The sequence below is a fragment of the Pseudopodoces humilis genome, chromosome 16 (assembly GCF_049639895.1).
Source record: "Pseudopodoces humilis isolate 2021_Gansu_Grassland_sample_001 chromosome 16, ASM4963989v1, whole genome shotgun sequence".
NCBI lineage: Eukaryota > Metazoa > Chordata > Aves > Passeriformes > Paridae > Pseudopodoces > Pseudopodoces humilis.
This window is the reverse complement of record NC_142215.1, coordinates 18574559-18600885: the sequence shown is the minus strand read 5'-3', so window position 1 is coordinate 18600885 and position 26327 is coordinate 18574559. Positions and strand designations below refer to the sequence as shown.

The 26327-nt window shown below is 54.2% G+C and overlaps 1 protein-coding gene across 4 annotated transcripts; it reads right to left on the bottom strand.

Annotated features, from left to right (window-relative positions):
* Positions 1 to 255: 255 nt before the first annotated feature.
* STRA6 (signaling receptor and transporter of retinol STRA6) lies at positions 256 to 21556 on the bottom strand. Of its 4 annotated transcripts, none has more exons than XM_088063165.1 (18): positions 21438 to 21556; positions 18510 to 18666; positions 18083 to 18161; positions 17626 to 17711; positions 16692 to 16828; positions 15474 to 15640; positions 14219 to 14335; positions 12629 to 12696; positions 12472 to 12548; positions 11810 to 11871; positions 11542 to 11722; positions 10110 to 10185; positions 9116 to 9249; positions 7568 to 7685; positions 6115 to 6216; positions 4250 to 4413; positions 3349 to 3477; positions 256 to 1044 (listed from the first exon to the last, which is right to left on the bottom strand). In XM_088063165.1, exons 2-18 carry the CDS (start codon positions 18629 to 18631, stop codon positions 827 to 829), a joined length of 2037 nt encoding a protein of 678 aa, XP_087919291.1. In that variant the 5' UTR covers positions 18632 to 18666; positions 21438 to 21556; the 3' UTR covers positions 256 to 826. The 4 variants fall into 4 exon arrangements, with proteins under 4 accessions (XP_087919291.1, XP_087919292.1, XP_087919293.1 ...); XM_088063166.1 differs by having other exon boundaries at positions 256 to 1005; XM_088063167.1 differs by lacking the exon at positions 16692 to 16828 and having other exon boundaries at positions 256 to 1005.
* Between the last annotated feature and the right edge of the window lie 4771 nt (positions 21557 to 26327).

Here is a 26327-nt window from a genome sequence, read left to right as displayed (position 1 = left end):
AGACGATCCAGCACCGCCTCGTTCCCATCCCGCTGGCGTTTCATCCCCAAAATTCCCCGTTCCTAAATTGCTGGAGCGGTTTTCCCTTGAAACCGCCCTAAAGTGGGATCGTGGATTGGATCCCGACATTCCCAGCTGGAGCGGATTCCCAAAATCTCTGCTGGGCGAGGTCATCCCAACCATTCCCTGGATTTGGGGCTGGGATGGGTCCCAAATCCCGCCGGAGCTGGGAATATCCAAGGAAGAAGGCGCATCTCGGGAGCGGGAATGAGGTATCTGTTTATTCCCCTCCCCCTGCACTTCCCAGCGAAGTTTTCCATGGATCCCAGCCCTGGAAAACCCAGCAGGAATGGTAGAGGACAGGGAGCAGGGAGGGATTTGATCCTTCAAAACTTGGCGGGATAAAAAAGTCCAGGGAGGGAATGCAGAGCCCAAACAGAGCCGGGATCAGGGAGGGAGAAGCTGGGAATGGGAATTTTCTCCCATGTGGATCTCCAGGGGTAATTCCAGGTGGCTGGGAATTCCTTGGGATGGAGAAGATCCCTCATGCTCCTCTCCCGGTTCCCTTGGAATTGTCCCATGGTGGAAAAGCTGCTGAGAAAGGGGCTGGCCGTGGGAGGGAATCCCAAAATATTTTTGGGATGCTGGGAGTGTTTTCCTCGGCTTGGATCCATCCAGGCCGGGCTCGGAGGCATCACCTCCAGAGCACAGGAGGGGATTTAGGGATAAACCCTTGGAGAGAGTCCAGAGGAAAAGGGAAAGGGGAAGGCGGGAAGAGCCTGAAATTCCCGCCGGGGATGGGAGACGGGAAGGGATTCCCGGGAATTCAGGGCCTGGGAACGCCCAGCTGGGCGCCGTTGGCGGCGGGATTGGCCAGCGCGGTTTTCCGGGAAGCGCTCAGAGAGGGATTGTGCAGGAGCGTGTAGGCCAGGCACCAGCGTGCCCGGATCTGCCTGATCCGAGCTTTTCCCGGAGCCGGATGCTTGGGATGCATCAGCTGGAGGCCTGGAAGGAGACGGGAGCAGCAGGAAAAGCATTCAGGGCCTGGAAAAGCACCAGGAGAGAGGGAGAGGGATTGGGATGAGGCGCAGGGGGATGGATTCCTGTTGGGAATGAGGAGATTGGGGGGATATCGGGAAGGAATTCCTGGCTGGGATGGAATTCCCAGAGAAGCTGTGGCTGCCCCTGGATGCCTGGAAGTGCCCAAGGAAAGGTTGGAGAGGGATTGGAGCAGCCTGGGATAGTGGGAGGGGTCCCTGGATGGGCGTCAAGGTCCCATCCAAGCCGAAGCATTCCAGGATTCCCAGATTCCAGCCCCATTTCCTTGGAGCCACAAAGATCCCACCACACCCCAAAGATCCTGACCTTGGCATGGGATCAGCCCTTGGATGGATGGATGGAATCCATGGATGGATGGATGATGGATGGATGGATGATGGATGATGGATGGATGATGGATGGATGATGGATGGATGGATGGATGGATGGATGGATGATGGATGGATGGATGATGGATGGATGGATGGATGGATGGATGGATGGATGATGGATGATGGATGGATGGATGGATGGATGGATGATGGATGGATGATGGATGGATGATGGATGGATGGATGGATGATGGATGATGGATGGATGGATGGATGGATGGATGATGGATGATGGATGGATGATGGATGATGGATGATGGATGGATGGATGATGGATGGATGGATGGATGATGGATGGATGATGGATGATGGATGGATGGATGATGGATGGATGGATGGATGGATGGATGGATGATGGATGGATGATGGATGGATGGATGGATGGATGACGGATGGATGGATGATGGATGGATGGATGGATGGATGATGGATGGATGGATGGATGATGGATGGATGGATGATGGATGGATGGATGATGGATGATGGATGACGGATGGATGGATGATGGATGGATGGATGGATGATGGATGGATGGATGATGGATGGATGGATGATGGATGATGGATGATGGATGGATGGATGATGGATGGATGGATGGATGGATGGATGATGGATGGATGGATGGATGATGGATGGATGGATGGATGATGGATGGATGGATGATGGATGGATGGATGATGGATGGATGGATGGATGGATGGATGATGGATGGATGATGGATGGATGATGGATGGATGATGGATGGATGATGGATGGATGGATGATGGATGGATGGATGGATGATGGATGATGGATGATGGATGGATGGATGATGGATGGATGGATGGATGATGGATGATGGATGATGGATGATGGATGGATGGATGGATGGATGGATGATGGATGATGGATGGATGATGGATGGATGATGGATGATGGATGGATGGATGATGGATGGATGGATGGATGGATGGATGGATGATGGATTGATGGATGGATGATGGATGGATGGATGGATGGATGGATGATGGATGGATGGATGGATGGATGGATGATGGATGGATGGATGGATGATGGATGGATGGATGATGGATGGATGGATGATGGATGATGGATGACGGATGGATGGATGATGGATGGATGGATGGATGATGGATGGATGGATGATGGATGGATGGATGATGGATGATGGATGATGGATGGATGGATGATGGATGGATGGATGGATGGATGATGGATGGATGGATGGATGATGGATGGATGGATGGATGATGGATGGATGGATGATGGATGGATGGATGATGGATGGATGGATGGATGGATGGATGATGGATGGATGATGGATGGATGGATGGATGATGGATGGATGGATGATGGATGGATGGATGATGGATGATGGATGGATGGATGATGGATGGATGGATGATGGATGGATGGATGATGGATGGATGGATGGATGATGGATGATGGATGGATGGATGATGGATGGATGGATGATGGATGGATGATGGATGGATGATGGATGGATGGATGATGGATGGATGGATGGATGGATGGATGGATGGATGGATGATGGATGGATGGATGATGGATGATGGATGGATGGATGGATGGATGGATGATGGATGGATGATGGATGGATGGATGATGGATGGATGGATGATGGATGGATGGATGGATGGATGGATGGATGATGGATGGATGGATGATGGATGATGGATGGATGGATGATGGATGGATGATGGATGGATGATGGATGGATGGATGGATGGATGATGGATGATGGATGGATGGATGGATGGATGGATGGATGATGGATGGATGGATGGATGGATGGATGGATGATGGATGGATGGAGGTGTCCCCACACCAACCCAAGCCATCAGAAGACACCATCTGTGTGTCCCTCCCCCTGTTCTGGCACTTTCCCAGTTCCCACCTTCCTCCAGCTGTGTGTCCCGGGGCGGCTCTGGCCGGTGGGGCTGGAGGAGCAGGAAGCAGAAGGCCTTGAGCAGGGGGTGGCACTGGCTGACCTCCACCCGCAGGTAGTGGCAGTAGCTGTGGTACCCTGCGGCGACAGCGTGCTCTCAGCCGGGACTGCATTCCCTGTTCCCCATTCCCATTCCCATTCCCATTCCCATTCCCATTCCCATTCCCATTCCCATTCCCATTCCCGTTCCCATTCCCCATTCCTGCTTTCCAGCTCCTTCCCACCCCAAAGCCGATGGAAGGATCCAGCTCTGATTTCCCTGCTCTCATAATCCCGGCAGGAAAAACAGAGGAAGCTCCCCTGAGGTCTCCTCCCCTTTCTCCCAGGACACAAGGTCAAATCCCAAAGCTCATCCCACATTTTTTTGGGGATAAAAAGCAGGATCAAGCAGGAATCAAGAGAAGCCCCTTGCTGCTGTTGTCCCATTTCCAAGCCACCCTCAATCCCAGCTGGAAAAGCGGGAGAAGGCCTGAGATCCTTTCTCCCAGGACATGAGGTCAAATCCATAGCTCATCCCACTTTTTTCTAGGACAGGAGAAGGCCTGAGTTCCTTTCTTCTCTCCCCCAAGTCGTACCCCAAAGCTCATCCCACATTTTTTCGGGATGAAAACCAGGAACAAGAAGCTCCAGGTGTCCCATTCCCAAAATTTTGTGGCCACCATCAATCCCAGCCGGAAAAACAGAGGAACCCCCCTGAGGTCTCCTCTCCCTTCTCCCAGGACACGAGGTCAAACCCCAAAGCTCATCCCACTTTTTTTCAGGATGAAAACCAGGAACAGGAGAAGTTCCAGGTGTCCCATTCCCAAGGATTTGAGGCTGCCCCCCATCCCAGCCCCCGGCGCGCTCCCACCTGGGTCGAAGGTGTCGGCGCGGCGGTGCAGCAGGCTGATGTCCAGCCGGCAGAAGTGGACGGAGTTGTAGAGGCCGGAGATGACCACGCGCCACACTCCGGCCACCAGGCCCACCAGGACGTTGGTGGGGAAGAGCAGGAAGGAGGTGACACTCAGGGCGCACCTGCAAGGCACGGAATCCCACGGGATGGCTTTCCCGGGAAAAATCCGGCCCATCCCAACCACCTGGCCCCACCTGAGCTCCTGGAGAACCTCCAGAACCTCCAGGAGCTCCTTTTCTCCTCAGGGATGGAGGGAATGGCCAAAACGTGGGGTTGGGATTTTGGGATGGAGGCCACCAGATCCAGGAGAGTGTCAGTGCCACACCAGGGGGACACTCGGGTCCCTCGGTCTTGGGTGGTGACACCATCCCTGCGTGAAGGGCATCTGCTGGTGGCCTGGGATGGACTGCGGCTCCAGGAGAGCATCACTGCCACACCAGGAGGTGGCAGAAGAGGTGGAAGGAGAACCCTCGGGTCCCTCTGTCACCCCATCCCAAGTGGTGACAACACGTGGGAGTGAGGGACATCTGCTGGTGGCTTGGGATGGACACCAGAAGAACCTTGGTGCCCTGCCAGGGGGTGGGACCTGACACCTCTGTCACCCCATCTTGGGTGGTGCCACCATCTCTGGGTGAGGGACATTTGCTGGTGGCCTGGAATGAACTGAGGAGAACCTCGGTGCCCTGCCAGGGGTTGGGACCGGGCACTCGGGTCCCTCTGTCACCCCATCCCGGGTGGTGACACCTCGTGGGAGTGAGGGACACCTGCTGGTGGCCTGGGATGGACAGCAGCTCCAGGAGAGCGTCACTGCCCCACCAGGAGGTGACAGAAGAGGTGGAAGGAGAACCCTCAGGTCCCTCAGTCACCCCGGTCTCAGGTGGTGTCACCATGTGGGGGTGAGGGACATCTGCCGGTGGCCTGGGATGGACAGCAGCTCCAGGAGAGCTGGGGGACACTTGGGTCCATGTGTCACCCTGGTCTCAGGTCGTGACACCGTGTCCCAGAGAGGGACATCTGCTGGTGGCCTGGGATGGGCTGAGGAGAACCTCGGTGCCCTGCCAGGGGGTGGAACCGGACACTCGGGTCCCTCTGTCACCCCATCCCGGGTGGTGACACCGTGTCCTGGGCAGGGACATCTGCCAGCGGCCCCATCCGGCCAATCCTGCCGGATTGGGCTTTTCCCGGATTTTCGGAAATGCCAACGGAGCAGGGCCACCTCACTGGGGTCACCCCACTAAAATCCCAGCCAGAACTTCCCAAGAAACCTCTGGGAGAGCCTGGAATTGCCACCAGAGCCAGGCTGGGGACACACGGGGACACTTTGGGGACACCGAGGGGACACAGAGGGGACACTTGGGGACACTTTGGGGACATTTGGAACACTTGGGGACACTCAGGGGATACTCAGGGACACTTGAGGACACTCGGGGACACTTGGGGACACTTTGGGGACACTGGGTGACACTGGGTGACACCGGGTGACACTCGGGGACACTCGGGGACACTGGGTGACACACAGGGGTCACTCGGGGACACCGGGTGACACTGGGTGACACCGGGTGACACCGGGTGACACTGGGTGACACTTGGGGACACTGGGTGACACTGGGTGACACTGGGTGACACAGGGTGACACAGGGTGACACTGGGTGACACTGGGTGACACTGGGTGACACTGGGTGACACTTGGGGACACTGGGTGACACTGGGTGACACCGGGTGACACTGGGTGACACTGGGGGACACTGGGTGACACCGGGTGACACCGGGTGACACTGGGGGACACTGGGTGACACTGGGTGACACTGGGGGACACTGGGTACCTGTGGGCCAGCTCGGCGCTCAGGGAGTTGCGCTGCAGGAAGTGGAAATGGGCCAGGAGGTGCTGCAGGAGCACGGCCAGGAACAGGAACAGCCAGAGGGGCCTGGAGCGGGAACAACACCGGGAATGGAGCGGGAACAACACCGGGAATGGAGCGGGAACAACACCGGGAATGGAGCGGGAACAGCACCGGGAATGGAGCGGGAACAACACCGGGAATGGAGCGGGAACAACACCGGGAATGGACCCCAAAAACACCGGGAATGGAGTAGGAACAACACCGGGAATGGAGCGGGAACAACACCGGGAATGGAGCGGGAACAACACCGGGAATGGAGCGGGAACAACACCGGGAATGGAGCGGGAACAACACCGGGAATGGAGCCCAAAAACACCGGGAATGGAGCAGGAACAACACCAGGAATGGAGCGGGAACAACACCAGGAATGGAGTGGGAACGACACCGGGAATGGAGTGGGAACAACACCGGGAATGGAGCGGGAACAACACCGGGAATGGAGTGGGAACAACACCGGGAATGGAGCGGGAACAACACCGGGAATGGAGCAGGAACAACACCGGGAATGGAGTGGGAACAACACCAGGAATGGAGCCCAAAAACACCGGGAATGGAGCAGGAACAACACCAGGAATGGAGCGGGAACAACACCAGGAATGGAGTGGGAACGACACCGGGAATGGAGTGGGAACAACACCGGGAATGGAGCGGGAACAACACCGGGAATGGAGTGGGAACAACACCGGGAATGGAGCGGGAACAACACCGGGAATGGAGTGGGAACAACACCGGAAATGGAGTGGGAACAACACCGGAAATGGAGCCCAAAAACATCGGGAATGGAGCCCAAAAACACCGGGAATGGAGCGGGAACAACACCAGGAATGGAGTGGGAACAACACCGGGAATGGAGTGGGAACAACACCGGGAATGGAGCGGGAACAACACCGGGAATGGAGTGGGAACAACACCGGGAATGGACCCCAAAAACACCAGGAATGGAGCCCAAAAACACCGGGAATGGAGTGGGAACAACACCGGAAATGGAGCCCAAAAACATCGGGAATGGAGCGGGAATAACACTGGGAATGGAGCGGGAACACCGGGAATGGAGCGGGAATAACACTGGGAATGGAGCAGGAATAACACTGGGAATGGACATGGAATCACTGGGAATGGACCCGGAACCGTGGGAATGGACCCAGAATCACTGGGAATGGACTGGGAATACCGGGAATTGACTCAAAAACACCAGGAATGGCCCTGGAACACTGGGAATGGCCCCAAAACACCAGGAATGTCCCAAGATCCCAGAAATGTCCCAGAAATCCCAGGAATGTCCCAAACCATGGCCCCGGGAAGCAGAAAACTCCAGAAGTGTTGGAAAACTTCCAAAGCTGTGCGGGGCCTTTCCCAGCTTTTCCCGAGGCCTCACCAGACGTTCCGGACGATCCCAAGGAGCGGGGAGCCGCGGCCGGCCTGCAGCGGGATCACCACCAGGAATGCGAAGGCCACGGAGCACAGGAAGAAAATCACCTGCTGGATCAGGAGCCCTGGGAACGGGACACGGAATCCGGGAATTTGGGATCAGGGAACGGCTCCTCCTCCCTGTGCTCACGGAAAACCCCAAACCGCCCTTTCCCAGGGATCCTTCCTGCCATTCCCGGGGGTTTTCCCGCTTTTTGGGATGCTGTTCCTGGGATGATCGGGGTCGGGATTGGGAAGGGATTTTTCCCGTCGGAATATTCGGGATCCCGCCGAACCCAGGTGTCATCCCAGCCCTTCCCCCTCTTGGAATTCCCAACCTGATTTTCCCAAGGTTTTCTGATCTTTCCCGATTTTTCCAGTTTTTCTGATTTTTCTCATTTCTCTAATTTTTTTTCAATCTTTCCGATTTTCCCAATTTTTCCTATTTTCCCAGTTTTTCCTATTTTCCCAATTTTTCCCATTTTTTCAGACTTTTCTGATTTTTCTCATTTTTTTCCATTTTCCCCATTTTTCCAATTATTTTTCCAGGTTATTTTTCCAGGTTTTGATTTCCCCATTTTTCCCATTTTCCCCATTTTTTCCAATTATTTTTCCCATTTTTCCCATTTTTCCAATTATTTTTCTCATTTTTCTGATTTTTTCAATTTTTCCCATTTTCCCAATTTTTCCCATTTTCCCAATTTTTCCAATATTTCAATTTTCCCAGTTTTTCCAATTTTTCCCATTTTCCCCATTTTTCCAATTATTTTTCTTATTTTTCTGATTTTTTCAATTTTTCCCATTTTTCCAATGATTTTTTCCCCATTTTTTCCCCATTTTTCCAATTTTTCTGATTTTTCCAAATTTTCCATTTTTACAATTTTTCCCATTTTCCCCATTTTTCCAGTTATTTTTCCAGTTTTTGATGTCCCCATTTTTCCAATTTTTTTCCATTTTCCCAATTTTTTCCCAATTATTTTCCCATTTTTTCTGATTTTTCCAATTTTTCTGATTTTTTTTTCCCAATTTTTCCATTTTTTTTCTGCTTTTCCTCGTTTTTAAAATTTTTCTGTTTTTCTCATTTTCCCCATTTTTCCTGTTTTTTCAGATTTTTCCAATTTTTTCAGATTTTTCCAATTATTTTTCTAATTTTTTCCCATTTTCCCCATTTTTTCTATTATTTTTCCAATTATTTTTCCAGGTTTTGATTTCCCCATTTTTCCCATTTTTTTCCCCATTTTTTCCCCACTTTTCCCATTTATCCCATTTTCCCATTTTTTTCCAATTATTTTTCCCATTTTTCTGATTTTTCCCACTTTCCCCATTTTTCCAAATTTTGATTTTCCCCACTTTTTCCCATTTCCCCCCATTTCCCAACCCCCCCAATTCCCAACCCCCCAGCATTCCCAAATCCCGCCGGATCTCCCGCGAGGAAAAGCCGATCAAAACCCGGGAACGGCCTCTCAAGCCTTGGGAAAACCGGGATTCTCCCATCCCGGGTCCCGGATCCCGGTACCCAGGCAGGCGAAGGCGGCCTGGAATGCGGAGAAGCCGATCCAGGAGACGACGGATTCCCGGGAAGGGCGCAGGATCTGGGCCTTGGAGAACACGTCCAGCACCGCGCCCTGGTACAGAGCCCGCAGGTTGGACCTGGAAAAGCACCTGGAATGTCAGCGGGAATGGCGGGAACGGGAATATCATCGGGAATGGGAATAGCGGGAATGGGAATAGCGGGAATATTGGGAATGGGAATATCAGGAATATCAGGAATATCAGGAATATCAGGAATATCAGGAATATCAGGAATGGGGATATCAGGAATGGGAATATCAGCAATGGGAATATCGGGAATATCGGGAATGGGAATATCAGAAATATCAGGAATATCAGGAATATCAGGAATATCAGGAATGGGGATATCAGGAATGGGAATATCAGCAATGGGAATATCGGGAATATCGGGAATGGGAATATCAGGAATATCAGGAATACCAGGAATGGGAATCTTGGGAATGGGAATATCAGGGATGGGAATATCGGGAATGGGCATGGGAACAGCGGGAATGGGGATGGGAATATTGGGAATGGGAATATTGGGAATGGATGTGGGAACGGCAGGAATGGGGATGGGAATATCAGGAATGGGAGTATCAGGAATGGGACTATCGGGAATGGGAATATCAGGGATGGGGATATTGGGAATGGGAATATCAGGGATGGGCAAAGGAATGGCAGGAATGGGGCTGGGAATATCGGGAATGGGAACAGGGACATTGGGAATCGGGGCTGGGACATTGGGAATGGGGACAGGAATCTTGGGCATGGAGCCGGGGAATTTGGGAAAGGGGGCAGGAACTATCAGGAATGGGGGTGGAAATACTGGAATGTGGATGGAAATATCAGGAATGGAGCCAGGAATTTGGGAGTGGGGGCAAGAATATTGGGAATGGGGGTGGGAATATTGGGAATGGGGGCAGGAATCTGGGGATTTGTGGATTTGGGAATGGCACCTGTGCATGGCCAGTGTCCTGAGGAGCATGGCACAGGTCAGCAGGCAGCAGAACACCAGGGAGCTGATGTAGCAAACTGCGGAAAATCGGGAAAAAACTCCTGGATTCGGGCTCGGGAACACCGCCAGGAATGGGATTTTGGCGGGAATTGGACGGGGGATGGGCGCCCTGCCTCAGTTTCCCGCCTTTTGTTGCCGTCTCCTTCGGCTCCCGAGGGACAGGAGGAGGGAAAAGCGAAATCCGGGAAAATCCTGGGATGGGATAATGGGATAATGGGATGGGATGGGGGTCCTGGGAAAAGGGGATTGGCGGGAAAGCGGGAGGAGGGAAGCGAACGGGATGAGAGAGGCTTGGGGATCCAGGAAAAGCCTTGAAATTCCTCCCTGGAGTTGGTGGGATCCTGGAATCCCTGGAATTCCCTCATCCCTGCTGTTCCTTCATCCCCCAAATTCCCTGATCCCTGCTATTCCCTGATCCCTGAAATTCCATGATCCCTGCTATCCCTCCATCCCTGGAATTCCCTGATCCCAGTCATCCCTGGAATTCCCAATCCCTGGAATTCCCGATCCCAGCCATCCCTCCATCCCTGCTATTCCCTCTTCCCTGCTCTCCCCTCATGCCTTCCATCCAAGGATTTTGGCTCTCCAGGGATCTGGGGCCCATCTGTTCGCTTCCCGCAGATTTCCAAGCCCGCGGCATCTGCCGTCTCTTCCCTCCAGCTTTTCCCAACGGCTTTTCCCAGAGTCTCTTCCCGCCTTGGCACGCGCCGGCCTGGCACAGCCCCAGCGCCACCAGCTGCTCCCGAAATCCCTCGGGAATTCTCCCAATCCCGTCCTCCGAGTGAGGAATTCTCCAGAAATCCCTCAGGAATTCTTCCAATCCCAACTTCCAGGCCAGGAATCCTCCCAAAATCACCCTGGAACCTGCCCAATCCCTGCCAGCCGCTCCTAAAATCCCCCTGGAATCCGCCCCATCCCATCCTCCAGGTGAGGAATCCTCCGGAAATCCCTCTGGAATCTTCCCAATCCTGTCTTCTGAGTGAGGAATCCTCTGGAAATCCCTCTGGAATCAGCTCCATCTCATCCTCCAGGTGAGGAATCCTCCCCATCCCTGCCAGCCGCTCCCAAAATCCCCCTGGAATCCTCCCAGTCCCATCTTCCAGGTGAGGAATCCTCTGGAAATCTTCCTGGAATCTGCTCCATCCCATCCACCAGGCCAGGAATCCTCCGGAAATCCCCCAGGAATCTGCTCCAACCCATCCTATGGGCTGGGAATCCTCTGAAAATCCCCCTGGAATCCTCCCAGTCCCATCCCCCAGACCACGAATCCTCTGAAATCCTTCTGGAATCCTCCCCATCCCATCCTCCGTCTGAGGAATCCCGAAATCCCTCTGGAATCCCCCTCTGGAACGCCGATCCGGCGGCTCGGGCACCTTCCAGCGCCCACAGGTAGTGACGGACGGTTCCCAGCTCCTTTTCCATGTCCCCAGGCACGGCCGGATTTTCCGAGGGCACCAATCCCAGCTGGACCAGCAGCACCACCACGTCCTTGGTCATTCCCGCCCGGACAATCCGGATGGTGGGCACCACGGCCAGCAGGAGCAGCAGGGCCACCTGCGGGGCCGCCCGTCAGCTCCCGACGGCATCCCGGCATTTCCGGCCGGGATCCCGCCGGAATGTTCCCACGGGAATGTTCCCCACCTGGTAGACGGCGATGACGGCCGTGGTGACCGACACCAGCAGCTTCAGCGGGATCCGGAATCCTGCGGAAAAGCGGGATTTGGGGATGGTGGAGGGAGAGCCTGGAACGGGGTTTCCTCGTGGAATGGGAATTCCTGCCGGGACGGAGGTCTGGGAACGGATCCTGCTTTTCCATGGGAACTCAGGAGCCACCTCTGGGATGTTCCCTGGCTCCTCCACGGATGGGAAGAGCTGGGAGCGGCTCCGCGTTCCCAGAATTTTGTCCTCTCGGTGCTGGATAATTCCCTTCTCCAGCCCCCGGCTGCTCCCGTCCTTCCCTTGCTGAGCTTTCCCAGGAAAACCACCCCAAACTTCCTGGAATCATCCCCAGACCTCTCCCAGGAGCCTTTTCCATGGAAATGGGGTCTCCGTGGGGTTCCCATCATTCCCAGGAACCTCTTCTAAGGAAATGGGGTCTCCATGGGCTTCCCGTCACTCCCAGGACCATTTTCCATGGATTTGTGGATCCCTGCCCCAAGCATGGCTGGATTTGGGCTCCAGCCCAGGCTGGCTGGGATGGGGCTGGGAGCAATCTGGGATATCGGGAAAGGCCTGGCTGATCCATAAATCCCAAGCCCGACCATTCCCTGATCCCGCGGGATTTTCCCATGGATTTTTCCCACCTTCCTCGGGAATGTAGAAGTAGGAGCGCAGGTAGGAGCGGATCCGGGACCAGCGGCTCTCCTCGATCCCGACGGAGCTGCGGGAGGCGGGAGAGGCTGACGTTCCCGACTTTTGGGAACTTTGGGATTTGCTGGGAATGGGAATGGCCGGCCTTACCTCCCCTTCCGGCCCCGCTTGGACAGCACGGCCTTGAGGTACTTCCTGTAATAACCTTTCCCAGGAATCTGGCGGGAAACAGGGAAAAACGGATGGGTCTGGGGAGACCGGGAATATCCCAACAGGAATTGCCTGGGAGGTGGAACGTGCGATGTAGGGATGGAAAAGCAGGAATATTCCGGCCCCCATTCCCGAATCCCTCTGGAATCCCTCGTTCCTGCCTGCCGGGGGTCACCTCGGGCCTTTCACGGTTTCCCCTCCTCTCATCCCGACAAAGGCCCGGCGCCACTCCGAGTGCCAGGGATTATCCGGGAAAACGAGGAGAGCCTGGAGCCGGCCTGAACGGAGCCATTGATGGCCGGAGCCCCTTGTGGAAGGGATTTATTCCAGAGGCGGATTTCCCGCTCCCGGTGCCAGCCCCGGGATAGCAACAGAGAGCCCTCGGTGCCGGGAGGGGAACGGGCAGAGCTCCCCATCCCCATCCTGATCCCAATCCCCATCCCAAACCCAGTCCTGATCCCAGTCCCAATCCCGATCCCAAACCCAGTCCTGGTCCTGATCCCAATCCAAATCCCACTCCCAATCCCACTGCTGATCCCGATCTTGCTCCCAATCCCAATCCCACACCCAGTCCTGGTCCTGATCCCAGTCCCACACCCAGTCCTGGTCCCGATCCTGATCCCAATCCTGATCCCAATCCCATTCCTAATCCCGATCCCCATCCTGATCCCGACCCCCAGGGACTGTCCCCAGATTCCTGGTGCCAATCCTGGGATATCGAAGGAGAATCCCCCAGTGCTGGGGCTGGGAGGGGAATGTGCAGAGCCCCCAAACCCAATCTCAATCCTGATCCCGATCCTGATCCTGATCCCGATTCTAATCAGGCTCTCAATCCTGACCCCGATCCCAGCCCTAATCCCCATCCCCATCCCGAACCCGATCCCTGATCCTGATCCCAAATCTCAATCCTGCTCTCGATCCCAATCCCAACCCCGGTCCCGATCCCAATCCTAGTCCCAGTTCTGATCCCAATCCCAATCCCCATCCCCATCCCCATCCCCATCCCCATCCCCATCCCCCTCCTGAACCCAATCCAGATCCTGATCCCAGCCCTGGTCCCGATCCCACTCCTGTTCCCATGATCCCGGTTCCGATCCTGATCCCAGTCCCAGCCCCAATCCCCATCCCCATCCCGAACCTGATCCCAACCCCAATCCCTATCCCAGTTCCGCTCCTGCTCCCGATCCCAACCCCGCTCCCAATCCCATTCCCAGTGTCCCGTTCCCACTCTCCCGTTCCCAGTGTCCCGTTCCCAATGTCCCGTTCCCAGTGTCCCATTCCCAGTGTCCCATTCCCGGTGTCCCATTCCCTGTGTCCCATTCCCTGTGTCCCATTCCCGGTGTCCCATTCCCGGTGTCCCGTTCCCGGTGTCCCGTTCCCAGTGTCCCATTCCCACACCCCCGTTCCCACTCCCCCGTTCCCGGTGTCCCATTCCCAGTGTCCCATTCCCACTCCCCCATTCCTGGTGTCCCATTCCCGGTGTCCCATTCCCAATGTCCCGTTCCCACTCCCCCGTTCCCGGTGTCCGACCTGTGGCTCCGGGCGCTGCCGGAGGCTGCGGATCAGCAGTGCCGGGTACCAGAGGCTGAGCAGGGCCAGCGCCAGCAGCGCGGGGATGTGGCACAGCGCCGAGTACAGCCCGTGCACCTGGGGACATTGGGGACATTGTGGGGACATTGGGGACATTGTGGGGACATGGGGACATTGGGGACATTGTGGGGACATTGGGGACAGTGACACTGCCACCCCGGGGACGTGGCACAGTGCCGAGTACAGCCCGTGCACCTGGGGGAACACTGGGGACATTGGGGACGTGGGGACACTGCCATGGGGACATTGGGGACATTGTGGGGACATTGGGGACATCGTGGGGACATCATGGGGACATGGCACAGCACCGAGTACAGCCCGTGAACCTGGGGACATTGGGGACATTGGGGACATTGGGACATCATGGAGATGGGGATGTTATGGGGACGTCGTGGGGACACTGCCACCCTGGGGACGTGGCGCAGTGCCGAGTACAGCCCGTGCACCTGGGGACATTGGGGACATTGGGGACATCATGGGGACATTGTGGGGACATCATGGGGACAGTGACACTGCCACCACCCTAGAGGACTCGGTGCCACCCCAGGGCCACCCAAGGTGGTGACAACTCAGGACCACTCAAAGAGGTGACAAGGGAGCCATGGAACCTCAGAGCCGCTCCAGAGAGGTGACAACTCCTCAGTGCCATCCCAGGGAGGTGACAAGGGAGTCACAACCCCTCAGGGCCATCCTGGAGGACGCGGTGCCACCTCAGGGCCACCCAAGGGAGCCACAATTCCTCAAGGCCACCCAGGGGAGGTGCCAAGGAAGCCACAATCCCTCAAGGCCACCCGGGCAGGTGACAACCCCCCAGTGCCACCCTGCAGGACAACGTGCCACCTCAGGACCACCCCAGGAGGTGCCAAACCCCCGGTGCCACCGCGGTGCCAGCCCCACCTGCGGCCGCAGGGGACACTGCAGCCGCTGGCCCAGCTGGGCCCCGCAGTGGCCCCAGGCCAGCAGAGCTCCGGCCGCGTAGCCCCGGGGAAGTGACAACCCCTCAGGGCCACCCTGGAGGACTTGGTGCCACCTCAGGGCCACCCAGGGAGGTGACAAGGGAGCCACAACCCCTCAGGGCCACCCTGCTGCCACCCCAGGAGGTGACAAGGACGCCACGGAAGCTCAGGGCCACCCCAGGACTCGGTGCCACCCAAGGCCACCCCCGGAGGTGCCAACCCCCCGGTGCCAGCCCCACCTGTGGCCGCAGGGGACACTGCAGCCGCTGGCCCAGCTGGGCCCCGCAGTGACCCCAGGCCAGCAGAGCTCCGGCCGCGTAGCCGTGGCGGCGCCGGGCGGCGGCGCAGGCCAGCAGCGGCCAATAGAGAGCCGGGTAATAGAGCAGCGCCAGCAGCTTCCAGAACTCTGGGAAAAGAGGGAAAAACATGGAATGAGGCCTCGGCATTGCGGTGACGTCATGGTGACGTCACATTGGCATCACAGGGACATAACGAGTGACATATTGACATCGTGGTGACATCATAGGTGACATCATGGGTGACATCATGGGTGACATCATGGTGACATCGAATTGACATCGTGCAACATCACGAGTGACATCATGGTGACGTCACATTGACATCACAGTGATATCAATATGACATCATAATGACATCACGCTGACAGCATGTGGCATTACAGGTGACATCACAGGTGTTGTCTCCATGACATCACAGTGACATCACTGTGACATCATGGTGACATCACTGTGACAGTGCACGTGATGTCACAGTGACATCATGGTGACATCACAGGTGATATCACTGTGAGCCACAGTCACATCACAATGACATCACAGATGACATCACACTGACATAACAGTGACATAACAGTGACATCGCAATGACATTACATGTGACACCACAATGATACCACAGTGACATCACATGTTACGTCACAATGACATCAGAATGACATCACACTGAGGTAATACTGACATCACATGTGACATCACAGTGACGTCACAATGGCTTCACATTGACATCACAATGACATCAGGGGTGACACCACAATGACATCACAATGACTTCACACTGACGCCACAATGACGTCACATGTGGCGTCACAATGACATCAGGGGTGACATCACAGTGACGTCACATGTGATGCCACAATGACATCACATTGACATCACGTGTGACATCACAATGACATCAGGGGTGACATCACAATGACATCACAATGACATCACAGTGATGTCACATGTGTCATCACAGCGACGTCACATGTGACACCACAATGATGTCACAATGACACAATAGTGATGTCACATGTGACATCACAATGACATCACAGTGACGTCGCATGTGACACCACGATGACATTACTATGACATCACAATGACGTCACAGTGACGTCACATGCGACACCACAATGACACCACGGGTGTCACCGGCGCCGTCCCGGTGGCTCTCACCGCGCGCTCCGTGTCCGGCGGGCGCTGCCAGGGGCAGCGGTTCCCGGTCCAGCAGCAGCTGGAAAAGCGCCGAGAGCTGCAGGGCGAAGGCGGCGGCGGCCGGAGCGCGGCTCCCGTCCTCCTCCAGATTCCCGGAGCTGGGAAAGGATCCCGGGAACGGCGTCAGGAATTCCCAGCTGCTCCCAGGGAACGGGGAGAGGGGATCTGGGGGGGAGGGGTCACAGGGGTTTGGGGAATTCCGAGCCCTTTCCTGAGAGGGATCGTTGGGATTTTGGGAATGCCAAACCCTTTCCAGGAATGGGATCATTGGGATTTGGGGAATGCCAAGACCTTTCCCAAGAGGGATCATTGGGATTTTGGGAATTCCAAGCTCTTTCCAATGAGGAGTCAGAGGGGTTTGGGAATTTGGAGATGTTCCCAGGGAGGAGAGGAATTTTGAGCCCTTTCCAGGAATGGGATCAGAGGGGTTTGGGAATTCTGAGCCCTTTCCAGGAATGGGATCATTGGGATTTTGGGAATGCCGAGCTGTTTCCAATGAGAAGTCAGAGGAAGTTGGGGAATTCTGAGCTCTTTCCAGGCAGGAGAGGAATTTTCAGAATTCCGAACCCTTTCCAGAGAGGGACGATTGGGATTTTGGGAATTCTGAGCTGTTTCCAATGAGGGATCCAAGGGGTTTGGGAATTTGGAGCCCTTTCCAGGGAGGAGAGGAATTTTGGGAATTCCGAGCCCTTTCCAGGAATGGGATCATTGAGATTTTGGGAATGCCAAGCTCTTTCCAGAGAGGGATCATTGGGATTTTGGGAATTCTGAGCTGTTTCCATTGAGGGATCAAAGGGGTTTGGGGATTCAGAGATGTTTCCAGGGAGGAGAGGAATTTTGGGAATTCTGATCCCTTTCCAGGGAAGGAGGGGTGGGATTTTGGGAATTACGATACCTGAGCAATCCCGGGACGCCGCTCCAGCAGCTCCGGTGGAGACGGCGGCGCTTGGCCGGGAAGGACAAGGCCAGGATCACGGCCAGCTGGGAAAGGGATGGGAATTTCATGGAAAAACGCTCCTGGGAATGCCGGGAACCCCACGGAGACCCCGTAAATCCATGGAAAAGGAATCCCGGGGAAGATCCGGGAGGAATTTTAGAGTTCTTGTCCCACAGGGAGCTGAAATCCCAGAAATCCGGGAATTCTGGGAGCTCTGAGGGGAGGAAAATTCATCCAAGACGGAGCCAGGGGCTGAATCCAATCCGTGGATTCTGGGTGGGGGATGGGACGTGGGAATGGGAATTTCTTTTTTCCCCTGGAATTTTCTTTTTGTCCCCTGGATTTTTTTCCTTTTTTCCCCCTGGAATTTTTCCCCAGGACAGGAAAATCCCGGGATTTTGGGGCGGATACTCACGGAAATGGGAGCCATGATGGTGTGGTAGAGCCAGGGGGAAATGGTGGGGTGGCATTCCGGGATGGCGTCGGGAAGAAGGCTGGAAAAAACGGGAAAAATCCCAAATTTTTTGGGTTTAACCCGGAAAGGAACGGGGAAAACCCTGGAAAAACGGGAAAATTCCCAAATTTTGGGGGTTTAATCCCTTTCAGGGTTAAACCCAAATCCCAGATTTGGGTTTAACCTTGCAGGGGATGGGAAAATTCTGGGAAAAATCCCAGATTTTGGTGAGGCAAAAAATCCGGGAATAAATCAGGGAATGACAGAGCCAACCCCAAAAATTCCAGGCTCAAAAATCCAGGAATAAATCAGGGAATGACCAAAAATTCCAGGATTTGTAGAAGGGCCCAAAATCCAGGGATTTGCTCCGCGGGAAGGGAAGACTCACTCATCTCCCAGCGCAGATTCCGTGGATTCGTAGAGGTACCAGTCGGATCCCAGATCCTCATCCAGGAAAATTCCTGGCTCCAGGGGGGAATCCCGAATTCCAGAGGAGCCGTTGGAGGCCATGGCCAAGCCCTCCGGCTCCAGGATCCCAGCACCGGCTGGAAAAGTGGGAAAAACTCCTGGAAATGTGGGAAAAACTCCTGGAAAAGCAGGATGGGGCTGGAAAAGTGGGAGAAAGGCCAGGAAAAGTGGGATGAGGGTTGGAAAAATGGGAAAAACAGCTGGAAAAGTGGGGAAAAGGCTGGGAAAAGCCAGGTGGGGGCTGGAAAAGTGGGAAAGAAGCCGGGAGAGGAGGGATGGGGGTTGGAAAAGTGGGAAAAACGGCGGGAGAAGCCCAAAATTCCAGCGGGATTGCAGCTGCTCCGTGGAGCGGGGGGAGGGGAGGATCCCGAGGGACGATCCCGATGATCCCGGAGCCGCTCCCAGCCTTTGTTTGGGTTTTCCAAGGAATTTTTGGGGCTGGAAAAGCGGCGCAAAGGGCACGGCCGGGGAGGGGCGGGAGCGGGAAGGTGCCGAGGCTGGAAAAGTGGGAATTGTGGGAATCCCGATCCCGGGAGCAGCCCCGGGACACTCCGGGATTTGGGATCTGGGGACTGCGGGGGTGGCTCCGCTCCAGGGCCGGAATTCCCAACATTCGGGATTGGGATGGATCCAGGAGATTCCCGGGAAGCATTTCCAGGGATTCCCGCCGTGCCAGGATGGGAAATTTGGGATTTGAGCCTCTCTTCCCAAAAAATCCGCCGGGGATCAGATCCTGCCTCTGCTCCGGTCCTGGTCTGGGGTTCCGGTCATCCCATGGGATCGGGATTCCAGAGATCCCAAATCCAAATCTGGGGTGCCAGAGATCCCAGATCCCATCCCAGTTCCCATCCCAAATCCTATCCCAAATCCCAACAATCCCAAATCCCAACAATCCCAAATTTCACATACCAGCAATCCCAAATCCGACTTTGGGATCCCGGTGATCCCAAATCCCAGTGATCCCAAATCCTGGCAATCTTAAATCCCAGTTTGGGATCCCAGCGGTCCAAAATCCCAAATCCCAAACCCCAACAATCCCAGTTCCCATCCCAAATCCATGTTTGGAATCCCAGTGATCCCAAATCCCATCCCAAATCTCATCCCAAATTTCACATCCCAAGAATCCCAAATCCCGTCCCAGGTCCCAAATCCCAACGATCCCAGTTTCATCCCATCTCAAATCCCAGTTTGGGATCCCAGATCCCAAATCCCAGTTCCCGTCCCAGTTCCCATCCCCAATCCCAGGGATACAAAACCCCATCCCAAATCCCAAATCCTGACAATCCCAAATCCCAGTTTGGGATCCCAGCGTTCCCAGATCCCATCCCAGAGTCCATCCCGGGTTTGAGCCGCTTCCCAAATTTCCAGCCCAGGGAAGGCTCATTCCCGATTTTCCGGCCTTTGGCACGCTCGGATCCCCCCGGGATAACGGGAATTCCCCCTCCCATGGAATTGGATCCCTCAGCTCATTCCTGGCTCCCAAAATCCCAAAAAAAAGAGGCGGGAGCGCCAAAATCCCAGCGGGATCCGCATTCCCGACCCCGCCCATCCCAGATCCCGCCTTTTCCTTGGAATCCGATCCCTCTGCTCCTCCCGGGACCTCTCCCTTGTATCGGGAATTCCCAGGAATTTCGGCATCCCGGAATAAAATCGGGAAGAGGGAAAAGGATCCGAGAGGGAATTCCCAACTTTCTGTTTGGGATTTCATTCCAGGATTTTCCTGGGAATGTTTGGGCTGGGATAATCCCGATTTCCTTCAATTCCCGATCCCTGCCAATCCCGAGGATGGATTTGGGATCTGATCCCGCTCCGGCATCTCCCAAAAGATCCCAAATAAAACATTTGGGAACAGAGGGACGAGAACTCCCGAAGCCTCTCCCGGTTTTGGGGGGGGGGGTTTTGGGGGAATTTTGGGGTTTTTTTGGGAAAACCCCTCTGGAACAGCGGGTTTTCCAACCCCGGAGCTCTCGGAATTCCAGAGGAACTCCCAAACTCCCACGGGATGGGCTCATCCCAAGGGATTGAGGAGCTCATGGAGCCCCAATTCCCGATCCCGATCCCATTCCCGAGCCAATCCCCAAATCCCCCCGGCGCTCTCATTCCCAGAATTCCCAAACCTGATCCCGGGATTCTGAGGCCCCAGGCAAGAGAAATTGGGAAATTTTGGGAATTTTCCTGATCCTGGGATTCTGCAGTCCCCGGGAAAGGGAAAACCGGGAATGAAATCTCTCCTGGATGGGGGCGGGGGGGGGGAAATTGGGATTTTTTGGAATTGTGCTGATCCTGGAATCCCAAATCCCTCAGGAAAGGAAAACCCGGAGTGAAACCCCTCCTGGGGGGAGGAATTTTGGGAATTTTTGGGAATTTTCTTGATTCTGGAATTCTGCAGCCCCCGGGGAAGGGAAAACCGGGAATGAGAGCACTGCTGGAAGGAAAAATTGGGAATTTTGGGAATTCCCACACTCCCCAGGGTAGGATTTGGACCCGCTGGGGCCGAAATCCCAGCTGGGGATGGGAATCGGGAATTTTTGGGATTTTCCTGATCCTGGAATGCCGAATTCCCCGAGAAGGGAAAACCGGGAGTGAAACCTCTCCCGGGGGGGAGGAATTTTGGGAATTTTTGGGAATTTCTTGATCCTGGAATTCTGCAGTCCCCGGGGAGGGGAAAACCGGGAGTGAAATCCCAGCTGGGGGTGGGAACCGGGAAGTTTTTTTGGGAATTCCCGCCGCCCTCAGGGCAGGATCCGCTCCCGAATTCCCAACGCGGGAGAGCGGAAACCGCAAAGAGGGGGAGGGGAAAAGAGGGAAAAAAAATTCCCAGATCCCGAAATCCCGAAATCTCGGTTACCTTTCCTTTCCTTCCTTCCCTCTTCCCTCCTTCCGGCCGCTCCTGGAATTTTCCCAGGAATTCGGGGCCGCGCTGGGCTCGATCCAAAGCCCGGGCCCGGAGACAAAGTCCGGGAAGCTCCAGAGGCTCCGGGAACTCCGGGAAATCTTTGGGAACTTTATCCCTTCCATGGCCGCGGGGATTCTCGGGATTTAATCCCGGTTTTTGGAGCCGCCCGTGGGGGTTTTGGGGATTTGATCCCGGTTTTAGCGGGAGGAGGAGGCGGCTCTGAGGTTTTCCCGGGATTTGGGAGCTGCTGGGGTGGATGGGGAAGGTCGGGAATGGGATGGGGAAAATCGGGATGAGGAGGGGAGGAATCCCGAAATTTTTGGGGGGATTCCCGGTTCCCGGAGAGGGAATTTGGGGATGAAATTTCCTTGGGATGAGGCGGGGAAAGCAGGGATTGGGATGGGGATCCCTCATTCCCACCGGGATCAAATCCAGGGAAAACTGAGCCCCCAAATTCCCAAATCCCGCTGGTTTGGGGTTTTTTTTTGAGAATATTTGGGGGAAAAACCTTGGGATGGAGCGGGAAAATCAGGGATTGGGATGGGGATCCCTCACTGAGCCCAATCCGCCCCCAAATTCCCAAAATCCCACGGTTTTTTTGGGATTTTGCCTCTCCTGGCACATTTGGGAAGGTAATTCCCCAAATCCCGCTGGTTTGGGGTTTTTGTGGGGGAATATTTTGGGGAAAAACCTTGGGATGGAGCAGGAAAAACAGGGATCGGGATCCCTCATTCCCACCGGGATCAAATCCAGGGAAAACCGAGCCCCCAAATTCCCAAATTCCCGTGGGTTTTTTTGCCGTTTCCTGGGAATTCGGGGCCACCGAACCCCGGGAAAAAGCGGGGAAAAGGAAAGGGAAAGATTTTTTTGGGATGCAAAAAAAGGAGCGGGAGCCTCAAATCCAGGGCAAAACCTCGGGAATGCGAACAAATCCCCCCCACGTGACCCCAAATCCCGGGAAAATGCGGCCGAGTGGAAAATCCCGATTAATTTTTAGCCCGACCCCCGTGACCGGAGGGACCCCGGGATTCGGGATCGCTTTTCCCACTTTTCCATGGGAGGGTTTAAAGGGAAAAGGCCCCGGGAGAGGCCGGAGGAGATTCCCGGGAAACGGGAAAGGGATTTGGGGGGCTGGAATTCTGGGAGAGGGAATTCGGGGTTGGGATTTTAGGGTTGGGATTTTGGGATTGGAATTTTTGGGCAGGGGATTTGGGAGAGGGAATTTTGAGGCTGGAATTCCTCATCCAGATTTTTGGGGTCAGGAATTTTGGGATGGGGATTTTGAGGTTGGAATTCCTGGTCTGGGATTTTAGGGCTGGAATTTTTGGGCTGGAATTTGGGACAGGAATTTTGGGGTTGGAGTTTTGGGGTAGGAATTCCTGGTTTGGAATTTTGGGGACTGGAATTTTAGGACAGGGAATTTGAGGTTGGGATTTTGGAACTGGAATTTGGGAGAGGGAATTTTGAGGTTGGAATTCCTCATCTGGAATTTTGGGTCTGGGATTTTAGGGCTGCAATTTTTGGGCTGGAATTTTGGGATGGGGATTTTGGGGTTGGAATTCCCAGTCTGGGATTTTGGGACAGGGATCTCGGGGCTGGAAGTCTGAATTTGGAATTTTGGGGCTGGAATTTGGACCTGGAATTTTGGGCAGGGATTTTGGGGTCAGGAATTTCGGGTTGGGATTTTGAGGCTGGAATTCCTGGGTTGGAATTTTTGGGGCTGGAATTTGGGCCTGGAATTCTGGGACAGAGAATTTTGGGGTTGGAATTTTGGGGTCAGGAATTTTGAGGTTGGAATTCCTGGTCTGGGATTTTGGGGGTTGGAATTTTGGGGCTGGAATTTTGGCTCCGTGCCTGGCGGATGCCTGGGAATCCCCCCCAAAAAAAATTCCCAAGATTTCCTGGGGCCGGAGCCTCTGGCGCTGTCGGATCCCGACCCTTTTTCCTCGGCTGATCCTGTTGTTTCAGGCCTGGAATGTGGGATTTTCATGGAATGCGGAGCTGTCTGGGACGGGAGCCACCTGTGGGCCCGGCTCCCGCCTCATCCCGGAAAAAATGTGGGAAAGGGGCCCCGGAGGAGGCTCCAGAATTCCTGGGAGGCTCCAGAATTCCCGGGAATGGGATGGGATGGATCCTGAATCCAGACCAGATCCAGGATTTGGGAATCTCCCAGTGAATTCCCAGGATTTGGCTGCTCCAGAGTTTGGGAATCTGTCCCAAAATTCCCAGGATTTGGAGGATCCAGAGTTCGGGAATCTCTGCCTGAATTCCCAGGATTTGGAGCATCCAAAATTGAGGAATCTCCCAGTGAATTCCCAGGATTTGGCTGCTCTGGAATTTGTGAATCTGCCTGAATTCCCAGGATTTGGAGGATCCAGAACTTGGGAATCTCTCAGTGAATTCCCAGGATTTGGTTGCTCCAGAGTTTGGGAATCTGTCCCTGAATTCCCAGGATTTAGAGGATCCAGAACTTGGGAATCTCACCCTAAATCCGAGCAAAGCTCATGGGAATCCGGAATTTGGGAATTTTTCATTCCAGCCTGGAGGAATTTTGGCAGATCCGAGCTCCCGGAGCTCCGATATCCCGGGAATTCTGCGTTCCGGGAGCCGCTTCCGTCAGTTCCGGGAATCGGCGCTGAGGGATGGGGACGGGATCGGGATTTTCCCGATTTTTTTTCGGGAGTGTCTGGAACCTTTGGATAAAGAAATCCCAGGGATTCAGAATTATCCCATGGATCATTCCCAGCGTCAGGGAGGGGAAAGAGGGAAAAGAGGGAAAAAAGGAGGGGAAAAAAGGGAAAAAAAGAGGGAAAAAGAGGGGGAAAAAAGGGGAGAAAACCGAGGGAAAAAAAAGGGGGAAAAGAGGGGGAAAAACAAGGGAAAAACTGGGAAAAAAAGAGGGAAAAAGGAGGAAAAAAATAATGGGGGAAAACCGGGAAAAATTATGGGGAAAGAGGGAAAAAAAGAGGGAAAAAAACGAGGGGGGAAAAGGGAAAAATAATGGGGGAAAAGAGGAGAAAAAGTGGGAAAAATGAGGGGGGGAAAGGGAAAAAAAGGAAAAAGGAGGGAAAAAAGGGGAAAAAGTTAAAAATAATGAGAAAAAATGGGGGAAAAATGGGGAAAAGAGGGAAAAAAGAGGAAAAAAAGAGGGAAAAAGGGAAAAATAATGGGGAAAAGAGGGAAAAAGAAGGAAAAAATGGGGAAAGGAGGGAAAAAAAGGAGGTGGAAAAAAGAGGAAAAATGGCTGGGAAAAAATCTGGGAAAAGGACAGAAAAAAGGAGGGGAAAAGAGAAAAAAAGTGGGAAAAGGAGGGGGAAAAAAAGGGGAAAAAAAGAGGGAAAAGAGGGAAAAAAGAAGGGAAGAAATTTGAGATGAGCGGGGTTTTTCCAGCTCCGGAAAATGGGATCCAGGCCCTTCCCGGCTCCATTCCCGCCGTGTTTTATCCCTTCGGATTTTCCATGGAAATTCTGTCTTCCCGACCATTCCCGTGCTGGAAAACGGGAACTTCCCGGCCCCCAAAATCCCAGGGATGAGGGGAAAAGTCACCCGGGAGAGAAAATTCCTTGGATTTTCAATCGGGATGTGGAAAGGAAAGCCGGGAATCCGCGGGAATTTGGGAATTTGGGAAGATTCAGGCTGGAATTTCCCTCCGAGGGGTCGGAATCCCAAATTTTTGGAGGAGTGGAGAATGCAGGGCCAGGAATTTTGGGGTTGTTTTTTTGGAATTCCCATTTTGGGGTTTTTGGGTTGGGTTTTTTTGGGATAATTCCAGGTTTGTGTCATTGATGAGGGATTTTTTTGGGGATAACTCTGGACCTTGGGGCAGATTTTTCAGGATAATTCCCATTTTGGGGATTTTGGGATGCAGTTTTTGGGTTGTTTTGGGATTTTTCTGGGATAACTCCTGGAATTTTGCTGTTTTGGGGGTGGTTTGGGGTTTTTTGTGGGGATAATTCCTGGTTTGCATCCTTGAATTGGGGTGGGGATGGGAATTCCCAAGGAAATTTCAGCACAAAATTGGGATCCATCCCAAATTCCTGGGATCCAGGCCAGGAATCCACATTTCCCCCCTAAAACAGAGGGGGGAAAAAAAGATTCTCAGATGGAAAAGCCGGAAAAAATCTCTGGAGTTTTTCAGTTCGCTCACGTGGAAAATTCCTGGATCAAATTCCCACAGTTTTCCAATTACGGAGCGGCCGGATTGGGAATTGGCCACGGAATGGGGAAGGAAAATGAATTTGAAGGTTTGGGATCCTTAGGGGATTCCCTGGATCCGCGGGGAAATTCCGGGAGTTGGGATCGTTAACGAGCTCCGCTCCGAGGGGAAAATTCCCTAAAATTCCTAATGAGGAGGAAAAGAAACGGAATTTATCCCAGGGAAAATTCCACCTGGGATGAATCCATGAATAAAACAGCGTTTGTTCTGCTTTTGTTTTCCCAGGAATCTCCGGAGGGGTTTTTCCTTGGAAGGGAGGCTTGGAGCCGCTGAAATTCCCATCTGGAACAAAAGCGGGATCGGCCGGTGTTTCCCCGGGAATGAGAACCGCTCGTTGGGGGTTTTTTGGGAAGATCTGAGGGCATTTTCCAAGGATTTTCGGGATTTTCCGGCAGATCCAGAACGTGCCAGTTTCTCTTCCCATCTCATGGCCGGCAGCTCCAAGGAATCCGGGATGGGAAACCTCGGAGATGAATCCATGGAAAAGGGATTGATCCAGCTTCCTTCTCCCTTTATTCTGGGATCCAGCCGGGTCCCGGAGCTGCGTTTTCCCACCCGGATGCTTTTCCCGGTTTTCCGCCTGTGGAGCCTGGCCAGGGCCTGATCCCGGAAATGAGATCCGCTGG

Excerpts from the sequence above, each read along its gene's own strand:
- STRA6 (XM_088063165.1), bottom strand. The coding sequence starts at position 18,631 with ATGGCCTCCAACGGCTCCTCTGGAATTCGGGATTCCCCCCTGGAGCCA. Across the intron at positions 16,829-17,625 it reads GGCGTCCCGGGATTGCTCAG|CTCCGGGAATCTGGAGGAGG; the intron begins GTATCGTAATTC and ends ATCCTTTCCCAG. Across the intron at positions 6,217-7,567 it reads GGGATCGTCCGGAACGTCTG|GCCCCTCTGGCTGTTCCTGT; the intron begins GTGAGGCCTCGG and ends TTCCCGCTCCAG.